General features: G+C 62.2%; 1 protein-coding gene across 1 annotated transcript; it reads left to right on the top strand.

Moving 5' to 3' along the window:
• The first annotated feature begins 5,788 nt into the window (after positions 1-5,788).
• On the top strand, positions 5,789-17,497 carry CERS2 (ceramide synthase 2). Its single transcript, XM_025195141.1, has 11 exons — positions 5,789-6,861; positions 10,492-10,665; positions 11,733-11,850; positions 12,199-12,317; positions 12,849-12,906; positions 12,995-13,045; positions 13,259-13,351; positions 13,570-13,698; positions 14,067-14,173; positions 14,946-15,099; positions 15,720-17,497. Exons 2-11 carry the CDS (start codon positions 10,493-10,495, stop codon positions 15,846-15,848), a joined length of 1,131 nt encoding a protein of 376 aa, XP_025050926.1. The 5' UTR covers positions 5,789-6,861; position 10,492; the 3' UTR covers positions 15,849-17,497.
• The last annotated feature ends 212 nt before the right edge of the window (positions 17,498-17,709 follow it).

The raw sequence follows: 17,709 nt of genomic DNA, 5'->3' as shown, positions 1-17,709 counted from the left end.
CCCCCGCCCTGCCCCCGGGAGGGGCTTCATTTTCTTTGCAAGAAACTCCCCAGGGAGGGAAGGTGGAGGCGGGGGCCGGGGTTGCTGCTTTGATGGCGCCCGCCTTGTGCACGCTGGGCTGGGAGCTCTCCCGGGGGACATGGCTCTGCATCGCCCCCCACCCCGTGCATGGGGCCGCGGGGGGGAAGCCGGGACTCTTAAATTTTTTCCCCTTGTTTTTTGGGGTTGGTTTTTTTTTTCCTTTCTTCCCAAGCAACTTTTTTGTTCCCCCCAGGTTTGTCTGGGGCTGGAGGGGCCGCCTGGGCCTCAGGGGTGGGGGGGATGCAACAGGCCGGGAGGGTGCAAAGGGGCCACGTGGGCAGGGGGAGCGGGGATCCTGCCCCCTGGCCGGGGGATGCTCCGCGGGGCTCGTCTGGGGGTGTCTGCCTCTCCATGTGCCAGGCTGGGCCCTGTGGGCACCTCCTGCCCCAGCTCCCAGCGCCCCCGGGGTGTGGGTGAGGTCCCACTCCCAGCCTCCTGGACGGAGCCCCCCTGGACTCTGGGGTCTCCAGGCAGAGGAGATTTAGGAGCTGGCTGGGCTGGAGCCAAGGGGTGACATGCCAAGCGGTGTTACTGCTGTTTCTAGCCCGGGGTGTGGGGTGAGGGCAGGACAGGCTTGAAGTGCCAGGCTTGGTTCCCTTCCTCTGTCTGACTGCCCCTGGGGCAAGTCTCTTAGTTGCTGTCCACCTGCCTTGGTTTCCCCCCACGTGAACACATCGCTGCATGGGGCAGGGAGGGTGCTGAGGGGTTGGAGACCCCTGGGGTGATTAACCTGGGTGCTGGAGAGAGCCCAAGGTGCCTGTGCTGGTGGGATCTGTCAGGCCACGCTCGGGGCGCAGGGGGGGGTGGCCCCCAGGGCCCATCCGATTTGTGCCCACGTTTGCAGGAGGGGGCTGAGCCGCCAGACTTGTTCACCGTGCCGCCGAGAGCAGGAAGGAGACGGGGGTCCTCCCGCAGCTGATGCTGCCCGATGGACCCCACACGTGGCCCCAACCAAGGCCTGGCATCTGCTTTTCTCTCCCTGGCTGCTGTGATGGGGCACAAGGGGCAATGCAGGGGGGCTGGTGCTGTGCAGCCTCTTTTACCCACTGGCTTGTTGTTCCTGGTGGGCTGATAACAAGAGCTCTCAGCCTAGAGGTAGCCTCTGCCCCCTACTAGCCATGAGGCCGTGGCCCCAGGCCATGGGCTTTACAGGTCATTGGGCAGCGTGGAGGGGTTGACCAGCTGCCCCCCAGCCTGGGCAGGACCTGTTTGACTGGATACGAAGAGCCCACAGGCAGCTCTTGTTACCCCAGCTTGGCTTTCATTTCTGTCCGATGAAATGTGGATTGGCGGGGGATGCATACCCTAATTCATGTTGGGAGGGAAAATATCCAGGCCCCCAACATGGTGTGTGTGTGTGTGTGTGTGTGCGATGCTTCCACCTTCCAGTGCCCCCTGTGGCCCATGGGGATGGTTAGATTCCCCCCAGGTTGCGTGTCCCGTGGCCCCGTGCTGAGCATTTGGGTCATTGAAAGAGCCGGGGGGTGTTTTTTGGGGCGGGCACTCAGCACTTCCTGAAACCCAAGCCCTCTCTGCGCTCGGCTTCCAGAATCGCTCGGAAAACCTCGGTCGGAAAACCTCGGTCATCCTCCAGCTGGGAGTGGAGTTGCTGAGATCCGGCAAGGGAGGAGGGTGGACGTGGGGGATGACAGCAGCTCAGTGTAGCCCCTACCTGTCCTCTAATTGAGGGGCAGGGGGTATTGGGAGACCTGCTCCTACTTATGCAGCTGCTCTGCTTGGCTTGTTTCTGCCTTGGTTTTGGAGGAGGGGAGCTGGGAAAAGACATAGGTAGTGGCTTGAGTAGAAGTCAGGGTAGGTTGGCACCTTGTAGACTAACCTGAGCACACACGTGTGTGGGGTAATGCTCCTCTAGTGCATATGATGGCATATCATTGACTTCTTGGGCCCGGAGCTTGCTTCTGATGCTGGCAAAACCCAAGGGCTCTTGGTTTTCGGATTCCCCGTCTCCCCTCTGCTTACCCTGGCTTCCTGGCGCAATGGAGAAACCTGGTAGCTGGGGACTGGCAGAGGCACGCGCTTCCCCTGCTGCCGTAGCACGAGCTGAAAGCACTGGGATGATCCCAAATGCGGCTGTACGGAGCCAGGATGACAATAGCGGCCTGGGCCCAATGGCCTTACGGGCTCCTTGTTCCACCAGGGTGCATGTGCATGTGCACATATGTGCTAGGCCGGGGCTGCCATGTGAGGAACGAGACAGGCCCTGGCGTGTTGCTGGCACTGGACCCGGCTCCCATGGCTGAATCACTGGATCCTGTGGGGCTCCATCCTTATCTCCCATGGGCTGCGCCTGCTGGGAGCCGGGTTCCCACAGGTGGGCGGCATTCATGTTTCACTTTGGCACAGCTGATAACGGCACCCTGCTTTTGATCTTGGGATGAAATCCCACCAGGCCTCTTCATTTTAAAGCCCTTCCCAGCAGTGGGTTCGGATGGGCAGGGTTGTGGGATCTCCCGCACTTGTAATTAGCGTGAAGCGGCTGATGTCAGTTTTCCTTGGGGTTAATTAAGCAGCTTTAATTAAAATACAGTCTCTAGGTGATCTTGGAAGCAGGGGAGCAACGAAGCCTTTTTCTCAGAGTAACTGCTGCTGTTTGTGGGGCTCTGTGCCTGGGCAGGTGAGGGGGGAAGGAGCTGGCGAGGGGGCCTGGCCCAGCTTGCTTGTCCCTGGGGGTCTCTTCCAGGTCGGGGTGGGTTGGCGTGGCCTAGGCCGAAGTCTGCTTTGCACAGTTATCTGCAATGGATGGCAATGCCAGGAGATGCGCCCACCCCAGCCTGTCTCAGTCTGCTGGGTGCAGCACGTGCATCCCCCCAAGCTGTCCGGACCCCTGGGTCCTGCTCCCTGCGTTGCCCTGCTGTTGGGCCCTGAGTTGGGCAGTCAGGAGCCAAGCATGGGGCAGTGGGCATGTGGGTTCATCCCCCAGTGAGCTCCTGGCACTGGGGCAGGCGCTGGCACCATGCCCCAGCTGAGCCCTGGCCCATCTGGGCGCGCTGGGGGTCCAGGCCAGGGAGCTCCTCCGGTGCCGCGTGTCTCCGTTTGCTGGGAATCATCCAAGGCTCTTGGTTTGCAGACGAGCCCGGGGCTTAGCTCAGGGTAGGGGCAAACCAGCCCTGTCTCCTCCCCAGCTGCCACTGCGATCCCTTTTCCCAGCCCCATCTGCTGCTCTTCTTTCTGTTCCCTGCCCCGTCAGCTGCTTTGCCTTCTGTCTGATCTGTTGCTCTGCTTTCTGCCCTGTGGCCCTCACCCCATCAGTTGCTCTAGTTTCTGATCTCTGCTCCCTTTTTGATTTGTTGCTCTGGTTTCTGCTTCTTGCCCTGTGCCCCCTGGCTGCTCTCCTTTCTTGTCCCTGCCCTCTGTTCCCTGTCTGATCTGTTGCTCTGCTTTTCGCTCCCTGCCCCACCTGCCACTGCTGCCCGTCTCCTCTCTGATCTGTTACTTGCCACTTGTGTCTCGCAGTGGCCGCCCTGGCGTGGCTTGCGGCTCAGGACTGGGAGATATGGGGTATGTTCGTCTAATACCTAGGCCTGCGGCGGTGGGGGGGTGGCAGGACCCTGTCTGGGTGCCCCTAAGAGAGTCTGACCGCGCGCCATTCCTGAAAGGGGGGGCATGCTAGGGGGTGCCATGTGCTAGGGGCTGCATGTACTGCAGGGCAAGAGGTGGCACATGGGATAGACCCTCTCCTTCCATGCAAGGCAGCAAACTCATTGCCCCCCCGCGCCAGGCTCGGGGTTCATCGGGGCTGGCCCCCCCGTGCCAGGCTTGGGGTTCATCGGGGCTGTGTGGGTGGGTGCCATGGGGCGTCTGGCCCACCTCTTGCCCAGGTGGTAGCATTCATTAATCCTTGCATGACCCAGCTGATACCTCTGCTCTGGGATTCCTGCCTGGCCCTGATGCAAGATCCCCTGGGTAAAAATGTGGGGGGCGGGTCAAAGCCCCTTCCCATGATGGGAGAGTAAACTGGGCTTGCTACCCGCTCTCTGCAGCCGCTACAGCCCCAGCCCCCTTGGGCCCACAGCTATACTGTGCTAGGGGGCTGTGTTGCTTCACCCTGTTCGGGATGCTTCAGGGGTTGCCGCTGGCTCCTACATTGATCTATAGGAAGTAGGTGTCCAAATCTCCTAGGCTGCATGCAGCAGCTCAGCTGGTTTCTGGGGAGGAGGTGGTGACCCCTCCTCAGGTATCTTAGGGGGCAGATGCCATGTTAAACCCTCCTGGTAGGGTGCAGGGAAGCTCTGACAGCCCCCTGTCCTGTGAAGGCAGCAGGGAGTATGGCGCAGTGGTTACAGCTAGCGGAGGCGGGCAGGACTCCTGGGTTCCACGCTTGCAGCCGGCTTCAGGCCAGTTGCTTCGCCCTTCCCCATGCCACTTGGTAGTGCCAGGCGCTGGATGAATGTGCCACAGACACCATCATGCCACGGAGACCGTGTGCTCCCCTGACTGTAACTTGCAGGCTAGCGTGAAGGGCTTGAGACCTTTTTAAATGCCCAGCGGGCACCCCCCAGCCCTTTAAAAGCCCCAAGATTCACCCTGGGCCCCTTCTCTGGCAGGGACAGCCCTGCCCACTGCCCTGGCTCTCTGACTAGGGCCTGGAGTGGGAGCCCAACAGAGCTGCTTTGTCTGCCTGAAGAGGAGGAGGGGATGAAGGCAAATAGAAACTGCTACTTCTTCAAGTAGATGAGCTAATATTAGGTCTGGCAGGGCTGCCGGGGCGCGGTGCTCTGGGCCAGCCTGCTCCTGAAGGGAAATATTGATTGCCCCGGCCTGTTGTGTATCCGCATCATGGCCACTGGCCTCGGGCTTTGGCAGCAGGGGTCGATTTCGGCTGCTTCCAGCACCCCGGAGTCGGGGTCCTGCGGGGGAACAGGTCCCATCCCCCACAGAGAGTGGGGCTGTACCTTTGTGACAGTGAAATGGCCCGTGTCCCAGGTGGCGATTGGGTGGGGGAAACTGAGGTATGAGGAGGGGAATTGACCACCCAAGGCAGCGGTGGAATCCAGGTGTCTTGCCTCAGTTTTCCCATCTGTATAATGGATGCAGGGGGCCCTTCCTCCTTTGTGGGGTTGTGATGAGTGGCATGGGACGACTGTCAGAGCTGCAGGGTGTTTGGGCAGAGGGGGTGCTCAGGCTTGGGCTGTGAGCTTCCCTGCTAGGGTGCAGGCAGCAGCCGCTGGGGGTGGGTTGGGGCCCCTCCGCCATCGGGGATCAGGCGGGTGCCCCTAGTCCCAGCGCCCGGCTGGAACCTGAGCCGTTTGGGGCTTGTCTGAGTTCCTGCCCGAGCCTGTTTGGTCAGATGATCTGCTTCCCTCTTCCGCCTGGTGAGGGGGGTGGCGAGCCCCACGCCAGGCACTGCCCGCCTGGGAGGGACTTGCCTGGCCTGGGCCCGGCCCCTTCCTCCTCCGCCCCCTCTGCCAGGCCTGGCGCTTCCAGGTTTTGGTATCTCACACCTGAGGTGGGGGGGCACAAGCATAGCACCCTGCTAATCCTTCCCCCTGCCCAGCATCCACTCAGCTGTGCCAGGCCTGGGCCTGCCATGCTGGGCACTCGCCCCTTGATTCCCACTCCAGCCTGGGCTCCAGCCTGTCTCTCTTCCCCCCCCCCCCAAAAAAAAAATGTTTATTGCCCTTGAGCAGGATAAGTACTCCCCTGCCTCAGTTTCCCTCTGTGTGAGACTGGAGGTGCTGACCCCAGTGTGTGGGCTTTAGGGGGTGAGGAGGTTGGGTGCCAGGGACTGGGTGGAGGTGAGCATACAGCGCCAGGCGCCACCATCCCAGGGGGCCGTGTGGATCGGGCTGGGGGCTCCCCAATGAGCCCGGCTGCATTGGAGCAGGAAGGCAGAGGGTTTCCATGTCTCCTTGGCGCTTCAACCTTCCCTGGTTGCCCGTGGGTCAGGGGAAGGGGATGGGAATCTGCACCAGGCCCAGTCTGGGCGGTCGTGGGAGCCCTCTCTGACCCGGGCGGTGACAGTCAGACACGGGGTTGAGTACAGGCTCCCTGCCCTGGGGACAGCTCGTCCCCTTCCCGAGTATGCAGCCTCGTGCTGCTTGAATGGCTCCGGGTCCCCTCGCGCCAGGCACCGTACAAACCCCAAGGGACTTTGCTGCCTTGTGCTCCCTCCCCACCATCCTAGTCATCTGGAGAGCGTCTTCAGTCGCTTGCATGTCAGTCATTCCCTGGGACTCAAAAGTGTCAGGCTTGTATATGAAGCTGCGGGGGGGGGGGTTACAAGACCCCCCGCTCCCCTTTCTGAGCTGATCCACTATGGTCACGAGTTGTCACAGCCTCAGCTGTCAGATCTCGGCTCCCGGCTTCTCCTTTTCCACCCCATCTTCTGCAGCTGTGGAGGCTGGGACTTCTCCCCTGACTCCAGGAGATGGGAATTTAAGGCTAGGTGGGGGAAGCCCTACTGTATAGGGCCAGCTGCAAACCAGGGGTTTCCTCCCGTGAGACTGACCGGCTCCGATCCCTGCCCCTCTGCTCCATGCTGGGCATGGATTATACCAGGGCTGGGTCTGCCCCTGGGTTGAGCTGCAGATGGGCAGGTCTGGCACCTGTGGTGTTGGGAGCCCTGGGAATCCCCCTCCCCTGGGTCATGGCAGGAGGCAGGTGCAGGAGCTGTAGAGGAGCCAGACCAGGTGATCGAGGCCCTGAGATAACCTGGACCCTTCCCCCTTCCTTCCTTGCCCAGAGTCGGGTTGTCTGTTAATCATCTCTGTGACACTCTGGGCCGGGGGCAAAGTCCTGGAGCTCGGGCCCAGCTAGCAGGTCAGGATTTCTCAACTGCAAGGTGCTGGCGTGTCTGGGTGGGTGAAGTGGGGGAGCTGGATGCTCCAGGAGATGGTAGTTCAAGGGAACAGGGCACGGCCAAGGGTCCCCCTCCCTGTCCCCTCTGCTAGCAGCGTCTGGAGTCCTGGCTGTATCGTGATGCCCATGGTCAGGGGGGCTCTGTGCCACCCCCCGAAACCCTTCCCTAGATCCCACCTCCATGGCAGCAAGTGCCCTGCTCCCACCCAGAGGCGGTTGCATTTTAGGGTGGGCTGGGAAATGGGGCAGCCTCCAGGGGGTTTTGCCATCCCGTGTTCCCTGCTCCGAGGCACAGGTTGAATTTTTCCCCATATCTCTGCAGCAGCCTAGGGGAGGCTCCAGTCTTGCCCATCTCTTGTCCCGGGTCTGTGGAGCACCTAGCACTGTGGGGCGACCTGATCTTAGTCGGGGGGGTGTGCTACTGGGGGACCGTGGCTACTAGGGACATGGTGGCGTCTCTTAGTGACCGTCGGCCAGGCCTGGGCATGGCAGCAGATGTGCACGTGCCTTTGGGAGCACCTGGCACCAGGCTGAGTGTAGCAGAGTTGGAGCCTGAGCCACCTGGGTTGGGGGCTGGTTTGGGGGTTAAGACCAGCCAGCTGGAGGGGGCAGGCGTGGATGGGTGGGCTGTGGTGTTAGTGGTGGGATACGGGCCTGCTTGGCTGGCTGTCCTGCTGGTGGCGGGGAGGGGAGCGGTGCCCAGCCACAGTGGGTCCTGCTCCATCCCAGCCTCTCCTCCACTGACCTTGCAGGCACCTGCCTGGCAGGCCCGAACCCTGGCTGTGCCCAAACCAGCCCTGAGCTCTACCAGGCACCATGGGGCTGGGGTTCTGGGTTTGAGTGGGTGCATCTCCCATGCCAAAGGCTGGCTCCTGGCCCATGCACGAGAGAGGGTGCGGCTGAGCCAAGCCAGGACCCCAAGGCTTCGGCCCAGGCCTGGTCTGGGTAGGCAGGGACTGTGCTGGGTTGTGGAGCTCCCTTGCCGACTGTGTCCCCGCCCTGACTCAGTGGACCGGAGCAGGGGCAAAGTCTGTACACGGAGGCCAGCACAGTCCGTGGGGCTTGGAGGTGGGGGGCAGAGTCTGGGGCCGCAGCTCATGGGGGTATGGCCACAGGACCCAGCTTCTGGGGGTGCTGGAGGCATCCAGAGCATCCACCCCATGGGCAGCGATGGGGGTCTCGGGCCCAGGATCTCAGGGCTTCCAGCTGCCTGGTGGGGTGAGGTGGGGATGGGGGCTTTTCATGTGCCTGCCTGGCCCCAGCCCAGTGCTCTGCTCCCTGCCCCCTGGGCATGGCGCAGAGGGAGCAGAAGGAAAGTGGGAGTTGCCTTTTAGGATCCCGGCCTGTTTTTGGGGCAGAGCTGGGTGTCCTAATCCATGGTCCCTGGGCTGCCAGTGAATCGCCCCTACCCAGCCCTGTCACCTCCCTTCCTTTGTGTGTGTGAAACGTGTGTGATACAGCCCGCGGCCCGCAACTACCACAGAGCCAGGGGCAGCTGCAGCCCAGACAGCCAGACTCCTGGGTCCCATTCCCAAGCCGCCATCCGGACCTCTCTCTTAATGGTCACCCAGGGATGTTTTGTTTTCCAGGGTTGGTATTTGAGACACGCCCTGACACGGGCCATGTCCTAATCCAGCCAGCCTGCGTGTGTGTGTACACATGCTCACACCCAGTGCCCCCAGTCTAGACTCTCTGGGGTTTGCACTGGCTGGGAGGCCATGTTCCAGTTTCCATCTCCATCTGGATCAGGGCTGCTAATGCCACCCTGGGCTGCTTCCCTTTGTCAATGTGAGGATTTGGGAGCCTTTCTGGTAGGGGAAGGGGCTGGTTGCCAGCCAGGAGGATGAGGAGGCTGGGGGTGACGTGTGGATGCTCCCAGCTGGGGAGGAGGCTTGGACCCGGAGGCTGTGATGCTCTGGTGAGATGCTGGTGCTGGGCTGTGAGCAGCGCAGGGGGGACAAACCTCTGGCAGGACGTGAGCCAGGTTGTAGACTGGTGTTTCATAGCACTATCCGGAGGCAGGAAACCCTGAGAAGGGGTAAGAGCATTTTGCAGTATCCCGAGGCAGACAGTTAGTGCTCCTTGTCCTGGGACAACGGGCCCGGGTGTCTGTATGCTCACGCTTTGTTTTGGGCTTCTCCTGGCATGAAGGTGTGACCTCTGTAGCCTAAGTACCAGTGCTAATGGCACTTGTCCTGGCACAGAGAGGACCAGTGGCAGCTGGGACAGTCCTTTCTTTCAGGAGTCTGACTCTGTCCCAGCAAGTGATACCACCCCCAAGGTCTCTGGCTCTGCATGCTGCTCCTGCGCCCAGATCCTCTCCCAGCCATGCGCCGGCATCTCCCGGGCACAGCAAACTTGCTTGCCCAGCCGGTGTCGAGGGTCTGCCCGGCTGCAAGCATTGTCCACGCTCGGGGCGTGATGGGTTGAACCTGTAGCCGTGCGGAGACTGCGATGTCTGGGGTGCCCATCTGATCCACGGGTGGATCTGAGGAAGGCTCTGTGGGGCTGCAGGCACTTGATTTTTATTTTTTAATTGTTTTTTTCCCCTCCCACGTCTGTGTCTCTCCATCCCGCTGCTCTACAATAATCCTCCAGCCCCCGAGGCGCCTGCAGCTCCTGCCCTGCCAAGGGACCCCAGGGCGCGTCTGCCGTGAAGCCTCTCCGCCCACGCCAGGGGTGTGGCTACCCGGGGCCGTGCTGCGGCACGCGGCGTTGGCGGAGGGAGGATCTGCAGCACACGCCTGGCTCCGCTTCGGGGCTGCCACCCCGCCCATTTCCACCTGGGGGGGATGAACAGTACCCGGCGCGAGCTGATGAACCCCCCGGGGCCCAAAGGGGCTGGAGCTGGGGGCTGTCAGCACCTGGGCACATGGGGCCGGGGCTGTGCAGGGACCAGGTTGCCCTCACGCAGGCCGACCTCGGTGAGGCCAGTGGGTGGCTGTGGGCTACAGGAGCATCCTCCTTCCCTGGCTGGACCCCATCGGGCTCTGGGCAGCCAGGGCGTCCGTGGGTGCAGCTGGCCGAGCCCCCGGCCCGGCTCCAGCTGCCGGCGTCTCAATGCCTCCATTGAGCTGCGGGGAGGCCAGGCACTCGTCCCAGCCACGTGCAGCCCCCTTCCCTCCCGGCGCTGTCGGGCCCTGGCCCCGGTGCCCCCGTGCTGCGCTGGCCGATGCCTTGATTGCTTCTCCCGCAGGCCCTGCCAGGACGGGGCAGCGCGGAGCCGGGGGGCGCGTGCTGGCTCCCAGCCTCTGATGCCAGCGAGTGCGGGGACCCCGAGGGGAACGTGGCCCCTTGGTGCCACGAGCTGCCCCCTCCGATCGGGCGGGACCTGAGGCACCGATGGGAGAGGAGTGAAACGGGGTGCAGGGGCCCTGGGTCGCGCCTCCGAGGGGCCGGGGCATCTCCTCGCACCCAGTCCCGAAGGCCTCGCCTCCTTCCCCATTGGTGCAGAGCCCCGCCGGCCCCGCCCCCCACTTCCCGTCCCAAACGGTCACCGGCTTCGCACGGCTGGAGGGGTCCCCCGGGGCCGAGGGGTATCGAGGCCAGGCCGGGGGGCTGGGGCGCGGCTGACCCCGCGCTGTCCCTCAGGATGTTGCAGACTCTGTACAACTGCTTCTGGTGGGACCGGCTGTGGCTGCCGGCCAACCTGACATGGGCCGACCTGGAGGACCGCGATGGCCGGGTCTACGCCAAGGCGGCCGACCTGTACATCATCCTGCCCCTCGCCTTCCTCTTCCTCCTCGTCCGGCACCTCTTTGAGATGTAAGTATGGGCCAGGGAGGGGGGGTTCAGCTCCTGGGTGCCCTGCGGACCCACCTGGGGGTGCGGTAGGAGCCGGGCTGTACCAGGCACCAGGTGTCCAGGGTCCCCGTGAGCCCTCCCCCTGCCTTTGAGCTGGGGATGGGACCCAAGCGACCAGGCTCCACTCCCTTGCTCCACCCCACTAAGCCAGGTGTAGCCCAGGTTACGAGCCCAGGTGTCCTGAACCCCCCCAGGCCAGCGGACCCCCTCTTCCTCCCATCCCCAGGCTGCCCTGAGCCCTGGACTGAGCTGCAGTCCATCCCCCCAGCCCGCGTGGGGGCAGGGCCGGGCCGCGGGCAGCACAATGGGGCGCTTTGTGCCTCCCAGTGGTGGTGGCGGTGCCGGGGGGCCGGCGTGTCGCCACAGGCACAGACTGGCTTTGTTGGGCACCCACGGCAGGGCACCGCGGGGGGGAGGAGCCCGCTGGGAGCTCTGCCCGCTCCGTAGACTGAGAACAGCTGGTTTTGGGGGGCGTTCCCGGTGCTCCCCATCACTCCCAGCCAGGATTGGGCCCGCTGCGGCAGGGGTGAGAGCAGTATCCTGGGGTAAAGCCTGTCGCAAGCAGATGAGCCCCAGCTGGTCTGGTCTGACTGCCCCCCACCCCAGGATCGGGGTAGATATCAGTGACCCTGGGGCAAGTGCACATGATCTGCCCTGGGGTAACTCCCTGATCCTTCCCCGTCCTGCCCCCACCCTGGTGGCCTCCATGACTTCTTCCCAGTTGCTCCCAGGAGCTGGTCCCAGTTGGGGGCGGCTGCAGAAATCCCTTGTCATGGGTGATTTCAGGGCTGGGGGGATGAGGGGCCTGCCGGCAGGTCGCTAAGTGCTCCCCAGGGGGGCTCCGTGCCCCATGCTGCCACGGGGGACCTGAAGCACGGGGCAGTGGCAGTGACGCTCCCAAGTTCGGACCCCAGGCGTCCAGGGCGCTCTCCACTAGGCCACGTTGCCTCCGAAGGGAGCAGGAGCTCCTTGTTCTCCAGGGGTGGGGGGCAGCCATGTGGACGTCTAACCTCCCCCCAACCCCACAGTTACGTGGCCACCCCATTGGCCAGACTCTTGAACGTCAAGGAGAAGGTGCGGTTGAAAGCCAGCCCCAACCCCACGCTGGAGCAGTTCTATGTCACGGCCTCCAAGCACCCCAAGCAGGTACGAGGGGCCCCTGCTGGCCCTGGGGGAGCAAGCTGGGGTCCGTCCCACCTCCCTGAGCCCCTGGGGGGGTCTGACTTGGGGGTCTCCACATGTAGTGAAGCCCTGGGGAGGAGGGGAGGTAAGGGGCCCAGTGCCCAGGCAGTTGGGCACTGCAGGACCCCTGCGCTGGTCCTGATGATGAGAGGGGGCAGGGGGCTATGGGTTGGGAGTGAGGGGCACTGATGTGGGGGGGCAGGGTCTGGTTTCACCCAAAAAATTGGGGCTCAGACATGGCCCCCGGGGCTCCGAGTTGGCCCCAGCGGCCGGACAGACGGATGATAAGCCACTGGGGTCTCCCCCCGCTAGACGGACGTGGAGCTGCTGGCCAAGAGCAGCAGCTGCTCGATGCGGCAGGTGGAGCGCTGGTTCCGGCGCCGGCGCAACCAGGACCGGCCCAGCCTGCTCAAGAAGTTCCGGGAAGCCAGGTAGGAGCCGGGCCGGTGGTTGTGGGGGGGTGAGGGGCCCAGCTGGGCTGCAGGGGTGGGCAGGGAGCTGCCTGGAGCCCTCCCAGTACCAGCCCTTGGGGCATGGCAGGGCAGAACTTTCTCAGCATCTTGGAGAAGGGCCTGGCCCCGCTGGGGAAACTGAGGCATGGGGAGGGGTGGAGACAGAACAAGGCAGTGGGAGTGGAGACGGAGAAAGAGCCCAGGAGTCCTGGCTCTCCTGCTCCTGCCCTGCAGCCCTCCCCGACCTGGGGAGAGAACCCAGGAGTCCTGGCTCCCAGCCCCTAGCTCCAGGGAGGGAAGGAAGCACCCATGGGCCCCAGCACTTTTCTCCCTGCCCCACATCAGTCCCTACAGCCTGGGCTGAGCTCCCATAGGGAGCAAACGGCACCAGAGATGTCCAAGTCAGCACTGCCCCCGGCTCCAGGCTCTGCTCCTGGGTGGGGACTTTCCTAGGGTCGTTTTCCCCTCTGACTAGTGCGGGTCTGAGCACCGTCTGCTTCCTTCTTCCAGTTGGCGATTCACCTTTTACCTTCTTGCTTTCATTGCTGGCATGGCCGTCATAGTGGATGTAAGTAGGACCCTGCCCCCCTCGCCCCTGGCCCCCACAGCCTGGCAGAGCTGTGCGCCAACCTCGGTCTCTGTTTCTCCCCTGGCAGAAACCCTGGTTCTACGACCTGCGGGAAGTGTGGAAAGGCTACCCCATCCAGGTGAGTGCCCGCAGGATGGCCCCCATACTCCCCACCCCATCCAGGTGAGTGCCTACAGGACCACCCCACATGGAGTTGCCCTGCTTTGGGATACAGCTGGGGAATCCCCATGGGATGGAGCAGTGCAGGGTATAGGACACACGACCACAGGGTCACAAACTGGGGCGGCGGGGGACCCGGGCCTGGCTCAGCCCAGCCCCCTTGGCTTTGCAGAGCATGCTGCCCTCCCAGTACTGGTACTACATGATCGAGCTGTCCTTCTACTGGTCCCTGCTCTTCAGCATCGCCTCCGACGTTAAGCGCAAGGTAGGGGACCTCGATCCGGGGCAGGGGGCTGAGATCTGGCAGCTCCTGGCTGGCCCTGCCAGCCCCACCAAACCAGCCCCACCCTATGGCTGGTGCTGTCTGATACTCCCACCTTGTGCTGGGGTGGGACAGGAGCCAGGCCGGGGTCCAGAACCCCCTCCTGGGTCCCCCTGGTGGTGCAAGGCTTGGCAGGATTTAACCCTCTCCCTTCATGGCAGGACTTCAAAGAGCAGGTCATCCACCACGTGGCAACCATCATCCTGATCAGCTTCTCCTGGTTTGCCAACTACATCCGAGCGGGGACCCTGATCATGGCCCTGCACGACGCCTCTGATTACCTGCTGGAGGTATGGCCCGCCGGGACTCTTGGGTTCCCCAGCTTGCTGCCATCAGTCACAGCCATGAGGCTGTGGAGACACCGTGCCCGGCAGCTGCCTCCTGGCAAAGGCTGAGCACCTGGGGTGGGTGGAGAGGGTCTGACAGCACCAGTGCCAGGCAGGGAACCCATAAGGTCTGACTCCCATCTTCTGGGCTGGGCTGGTGGGGGGAAATCTCTTACTGTGTACAGCACCTGGCGCGCTGAGTCTGTGCAGCCCCAGGGTTGTGGGGGGAGGTCCTGGTTTCAGCTTCAGTGAGGTCACAAGGGGCTGGGCCTGGGTCCCAGCACAGCTGAGGACCGAACCCTGGTCCCCTGACCCATCCCCTCGCCTCCCAGTCTGCCAAGATGTTCAACTATGCTGGCTGGAAGAACACCTGCAACAACATCTTCATTGTCTTTGCCGCCGTCTTCATCGTCACCCGCCTGATCATCCTGCCTTTCTGGTGAGCCCCGGCCCCGCACCCATTGCGAGGGGCAGCCCCAGAGATGGGTGGGAAGGACCCCAGTCTGTTCCCTCCTGACCCCTGCAGACCTGAAGCATGTGGTGGGTGGGCTTATCCAAATGGCAGAGTCCTGTCTCTGGAAGCTGTGCAGGTGTCTAAATCCCCTTGGAAGCCTCTGAGGCTTTGGCTTCTGAGCCCCCACACCGGTCTTTGCCTTCCCTGTCGCCTCCAGTACCCCCCACACTTACTCAGAAATAACACCCATCCCTCCACCATATCCCTAGGAGATGGGGGCTCTGCCCCAACCTGACTGCGCAGACCAATGGCTGGTCTGAAATTCAGCTCACACCCCAGCTCTGGGCTATTCATACCCAGGCTCTGAGCCTCCTGGGGGCAGCTCTGGCCTTCTCTGCCTGCAAGAGGGTAGAGCCTGACCTGAATGAGAGCACAGGGGCCTCTGAGGCTGTGGGCTTAGGGTTCCTTTAAGAGGGTGAGGCGAGCAGCCCACCGTGAGGCTCGGGGTAAAGGGCAGCAAGCTGGTAGCTCACCGTCCCCGCAACAAAGCAGGGGCTGTATGAATGCTGATGATCTCTAGCTTGCGGGCCCATGCATGCCCATTTTACAGATAGGAAAACCGAGGCCTGGAGCAGCATGGCAACAGGCCTACCATGGCAGACGTCCGGAGCCCCATCCCTGTGCTGTGGGCAGCTAAGGGGACGGGATGGGACACCCCAGGGTGACCATCCTGCTTTTTCTTCCCCCCCCCCCACAGGATCATGCACTGCACGGTGGTGTACCCCCTGGACCTGTACCCAGCCTTCTTCGGCTACTACTTCTTCAACACCATGATGGCTGTGCTGCTGACGCTCCATGTCTTCTGGGCCTACCTCATCATCCGCATGGCCCAGAAGTTCATAACTGGAAAGGCGAGTTGGCAGAGTTGGGGAGCCCTCCCCCCCACTTTCCATTGGGTGTCTGGGGGCAGTCTGCCCCGCCCTTGCAGAACTGGTCACATGGCAGCTGCTGCTGCAGGGTGAGGGGGGACGGGGCTGGCATGGAGTCCTCTCCAATGGAGAAAAGCTTCCTACTGTATTTTCTCTCACATACACCCTGCCAGAATATAACACGCACCTTGCTTTTAAAAAAGCAGAAGTCGGGGCACCCCATACTTTCTTGTAGCGTGTAACTGGGTAGCAGCAGTGAGAGAGCAGAGCCTGTTCATTGGTCTGCTGCCCAGGCAGAGATGCTCTTACTGTATTCTTTGCATGTAACCTGCGCTCCAAGCTCCAGCTGCTGAGTTTTCAGGGGGTGGGAGGGGAAGCGCGTTGTATGCAAGAAGATATGGTGAGTGGCAGGTGGGGAGTAGGGGGTGGGACGTAGTCCCTTTTCTGCCATGGGGGTGGCTAAAGAGTAGGTGGGTCTTGAGAAGGGGGGTCCTGACTTGCAGGGAACAGAGATGCCAAAGCGACAGCAGTGCCCCCAGACTCCTGGGTCCCAGACTGTCTTGACCCTGAATCCGCTCCCCCCACCCGTCCCTTTTCTCCAGGTGGTGGAGGACGAGCGGAGCGACCGGGAGGAGACGGACAACAGCGAGGAGGAGGAGGAGGTGACAAAGAACGGGCCAATCTCCAATGGCCACCCTGTGCTCAACAACAACCACCGCAAGACCGACTGAGCAGCGCGGCCTGGCCCCCCACCCACCCCAGCCCTGCCCCATCCACCCCCCAGTGCCACAGGTCCCAGGTGCCCGAGACTTCACAAGGACTCTTGATTCCAGCCTGCCACAGTCTGTAGGGCAAAGACCCCCCTCCCCTCCTGGGCTAGCGGGAACAGCTGGCTCCTTACCGGCCCCCAGGTGGCCCCCCCCACCCCGTGCAGCCTGGCCGGCGGCGGGGAGGGGGCTCCTGCCCCCCTCTCTGCATTCCTCTTCACCCAGCTGCCTTAATGTCAACCCCGCAGGCGAGGCCTCCCCCTGGCAGCAGGGATCAGGCCTAGGCAGGTGTTCTCAATCCTGGTTCTTTACATCCCTTTTTTCCACCCCCCACTCCTGAGCCTGGCGTGGGGCTTCCCCTTGCCCCAGTCAGCCGTGGGTCCCAGCACTGCGTGTCTCCCTGCAGCGGGCTCCCCTCGCCTCCCTGGGTATGAACTCCAGCGAGGGGCCCGTTTGAAATTGCAGGGAAGCTGTGGAGCCGCCTGGCTCCGAGGCTGTCGGAGCAGCCAACGCCCGGCTTCTTCCGCGTGCCTGAGATCTTAGTCTGGCTCACAGCGGGGCTGGGCTTTTGGCCTCTCCTCCCACCCCCACGCTGCGTTGCAGACCCGGGCTCTCTGCCCAGCTCCCAGGTCAGCCATGGGCTCTCCACTGGTGGCAGGAACGCCAAACCTAAGTGCCTCCCGCCAGCTGCCCCTAGCAGGAACGCCGGGAACGTGGCCTCGTTTCCCTCCTCCCTGCCGGCTCGCGGATCCAAGTGCCTGTCGCCCTCCTGCTATAAGCTGTGGCGGCCAGGATAGCCGAGAACACTAGTGAAGGCAGTGGTGGGGGGAGCTGGAGCGTCCGGGCTCCCTTCCCGGTGCCTGCTTCCTTAGGAAGAGAAACCCCTTTGCCTCCCTTGTTGGCTGAGCAAATTGGGCTCTGACCCCATCTATTAAAAGCCAGGCCCTCCGGCGCCCTCTTGTCCCCGCCCTGTCCCTTGCCCTGCCCTGGCTGCCAAAGGACAAACACCTTTGCGATGGATGTGTTTTTTTTTTCTATTTATTTTGATATAGGACTGAGTGCAGACAGGAACGAAGGGGCCAGGTGATGGGGGGGGGACCAGTTCTGCCTCGCAGTGGGCAGAGGGGTTGGAGAATGGACCAGTAACTGAACCGCAGACCAAAATGGGTTTTGTTTTTGGGTTTTTTTTTTTTTTTTTTTTTTTTTTTTTAAGTTTAAATATATTAGAATGGAAACTAATAAACTTGTGTAAAGATGGACCCTGTGTGTGTGCACATGTGTGTGCGTGTGCATTTGCATGTGTGTGCCTGTGTGTATGTTTGCATGTATGTGTTGGACGGGGGGGGGGTGCTTGTGTGTTTGCATTTACATGTGTGGTGGGTGGCTGTGTGCGTGCCTGTGTGCTTGCACTTACATGTGTGAGTGGTGGCTGGTTGTGCGTTTGGGTTTGTGTGTGGGCGCCTGTTTGCATTTATGTGTGCGGACACCTGTGTGTTAGCAGTGTAAGAACTACTTCACAGTTAGGGCGGCTAGGCTCTGGAACCGACTTCCAAGGGAAGTGGTGCTGGCTCCTACCCTGGGGGTCTTTAAGAAGCGGCTTGATGCCTACCTGGCTGGGGTCATTTGAGCCCAGTTTTCTTCCTGCCCAGGCAGGGGGTTGGACCTGAAGATCTGCAAGGTCCCATCTGACCCACTTCTATGATTCTATGTACTTGCACATACATTTGCCTTTCATGTGCATGCATGCGGGTGCCTGTACATTTGCGTGTGCAAGCTTTGCGTGTGTGTTCCTGTAGCAGAAATCCCCGTGTTCCTCCTGAAGCCC

This window comes from Alligator sinensis, unplaced genomic scaffold (assembly GCF_000455745.1).
Source record: "Alligator sinensis unplaced genomic scaffold, ASM45574v1 scaffold880_1, whole genome shotgun sequence".
Taxonomy (NCBI): Eukaryota; Metazoa; Chordata; order Crocodylia; family Alligatoridae; genus Alligator; species Alligator sinensis.
Note: the sequence above shows the minus strand (reverse complement) of the source record. Positions and strands in the feature narration are given on the sequence as shown.

What these genes read in the sequence shown, in the direction of transcription:
- CERS2 (XM_025195141.1), top strand. Translation starts at nt 10,493, where the DNA reads ATGTTGCAGACTCTGTACAACTGCTTCTGGTGGGACCGGCTGTGGCTG. An exon ending in GCATGGCCGTCATAGTGGAT is followed by an intron (nt 12,907 to 12,994) that starts GTAAGTAGGACC and finishes CTCCCCTGGCAG; the next exon opens with AAACCCTGGTTCTACGACCT. An exon ending in CTGATCATCCTGCCTTTCTG is followed by an intron (nt 14,174 to 14,945) that starts GTGAGCCCCGGC and finishes CCCCCCCCACAG; the next exon opens with GATCATGCACTGCACGGTGG.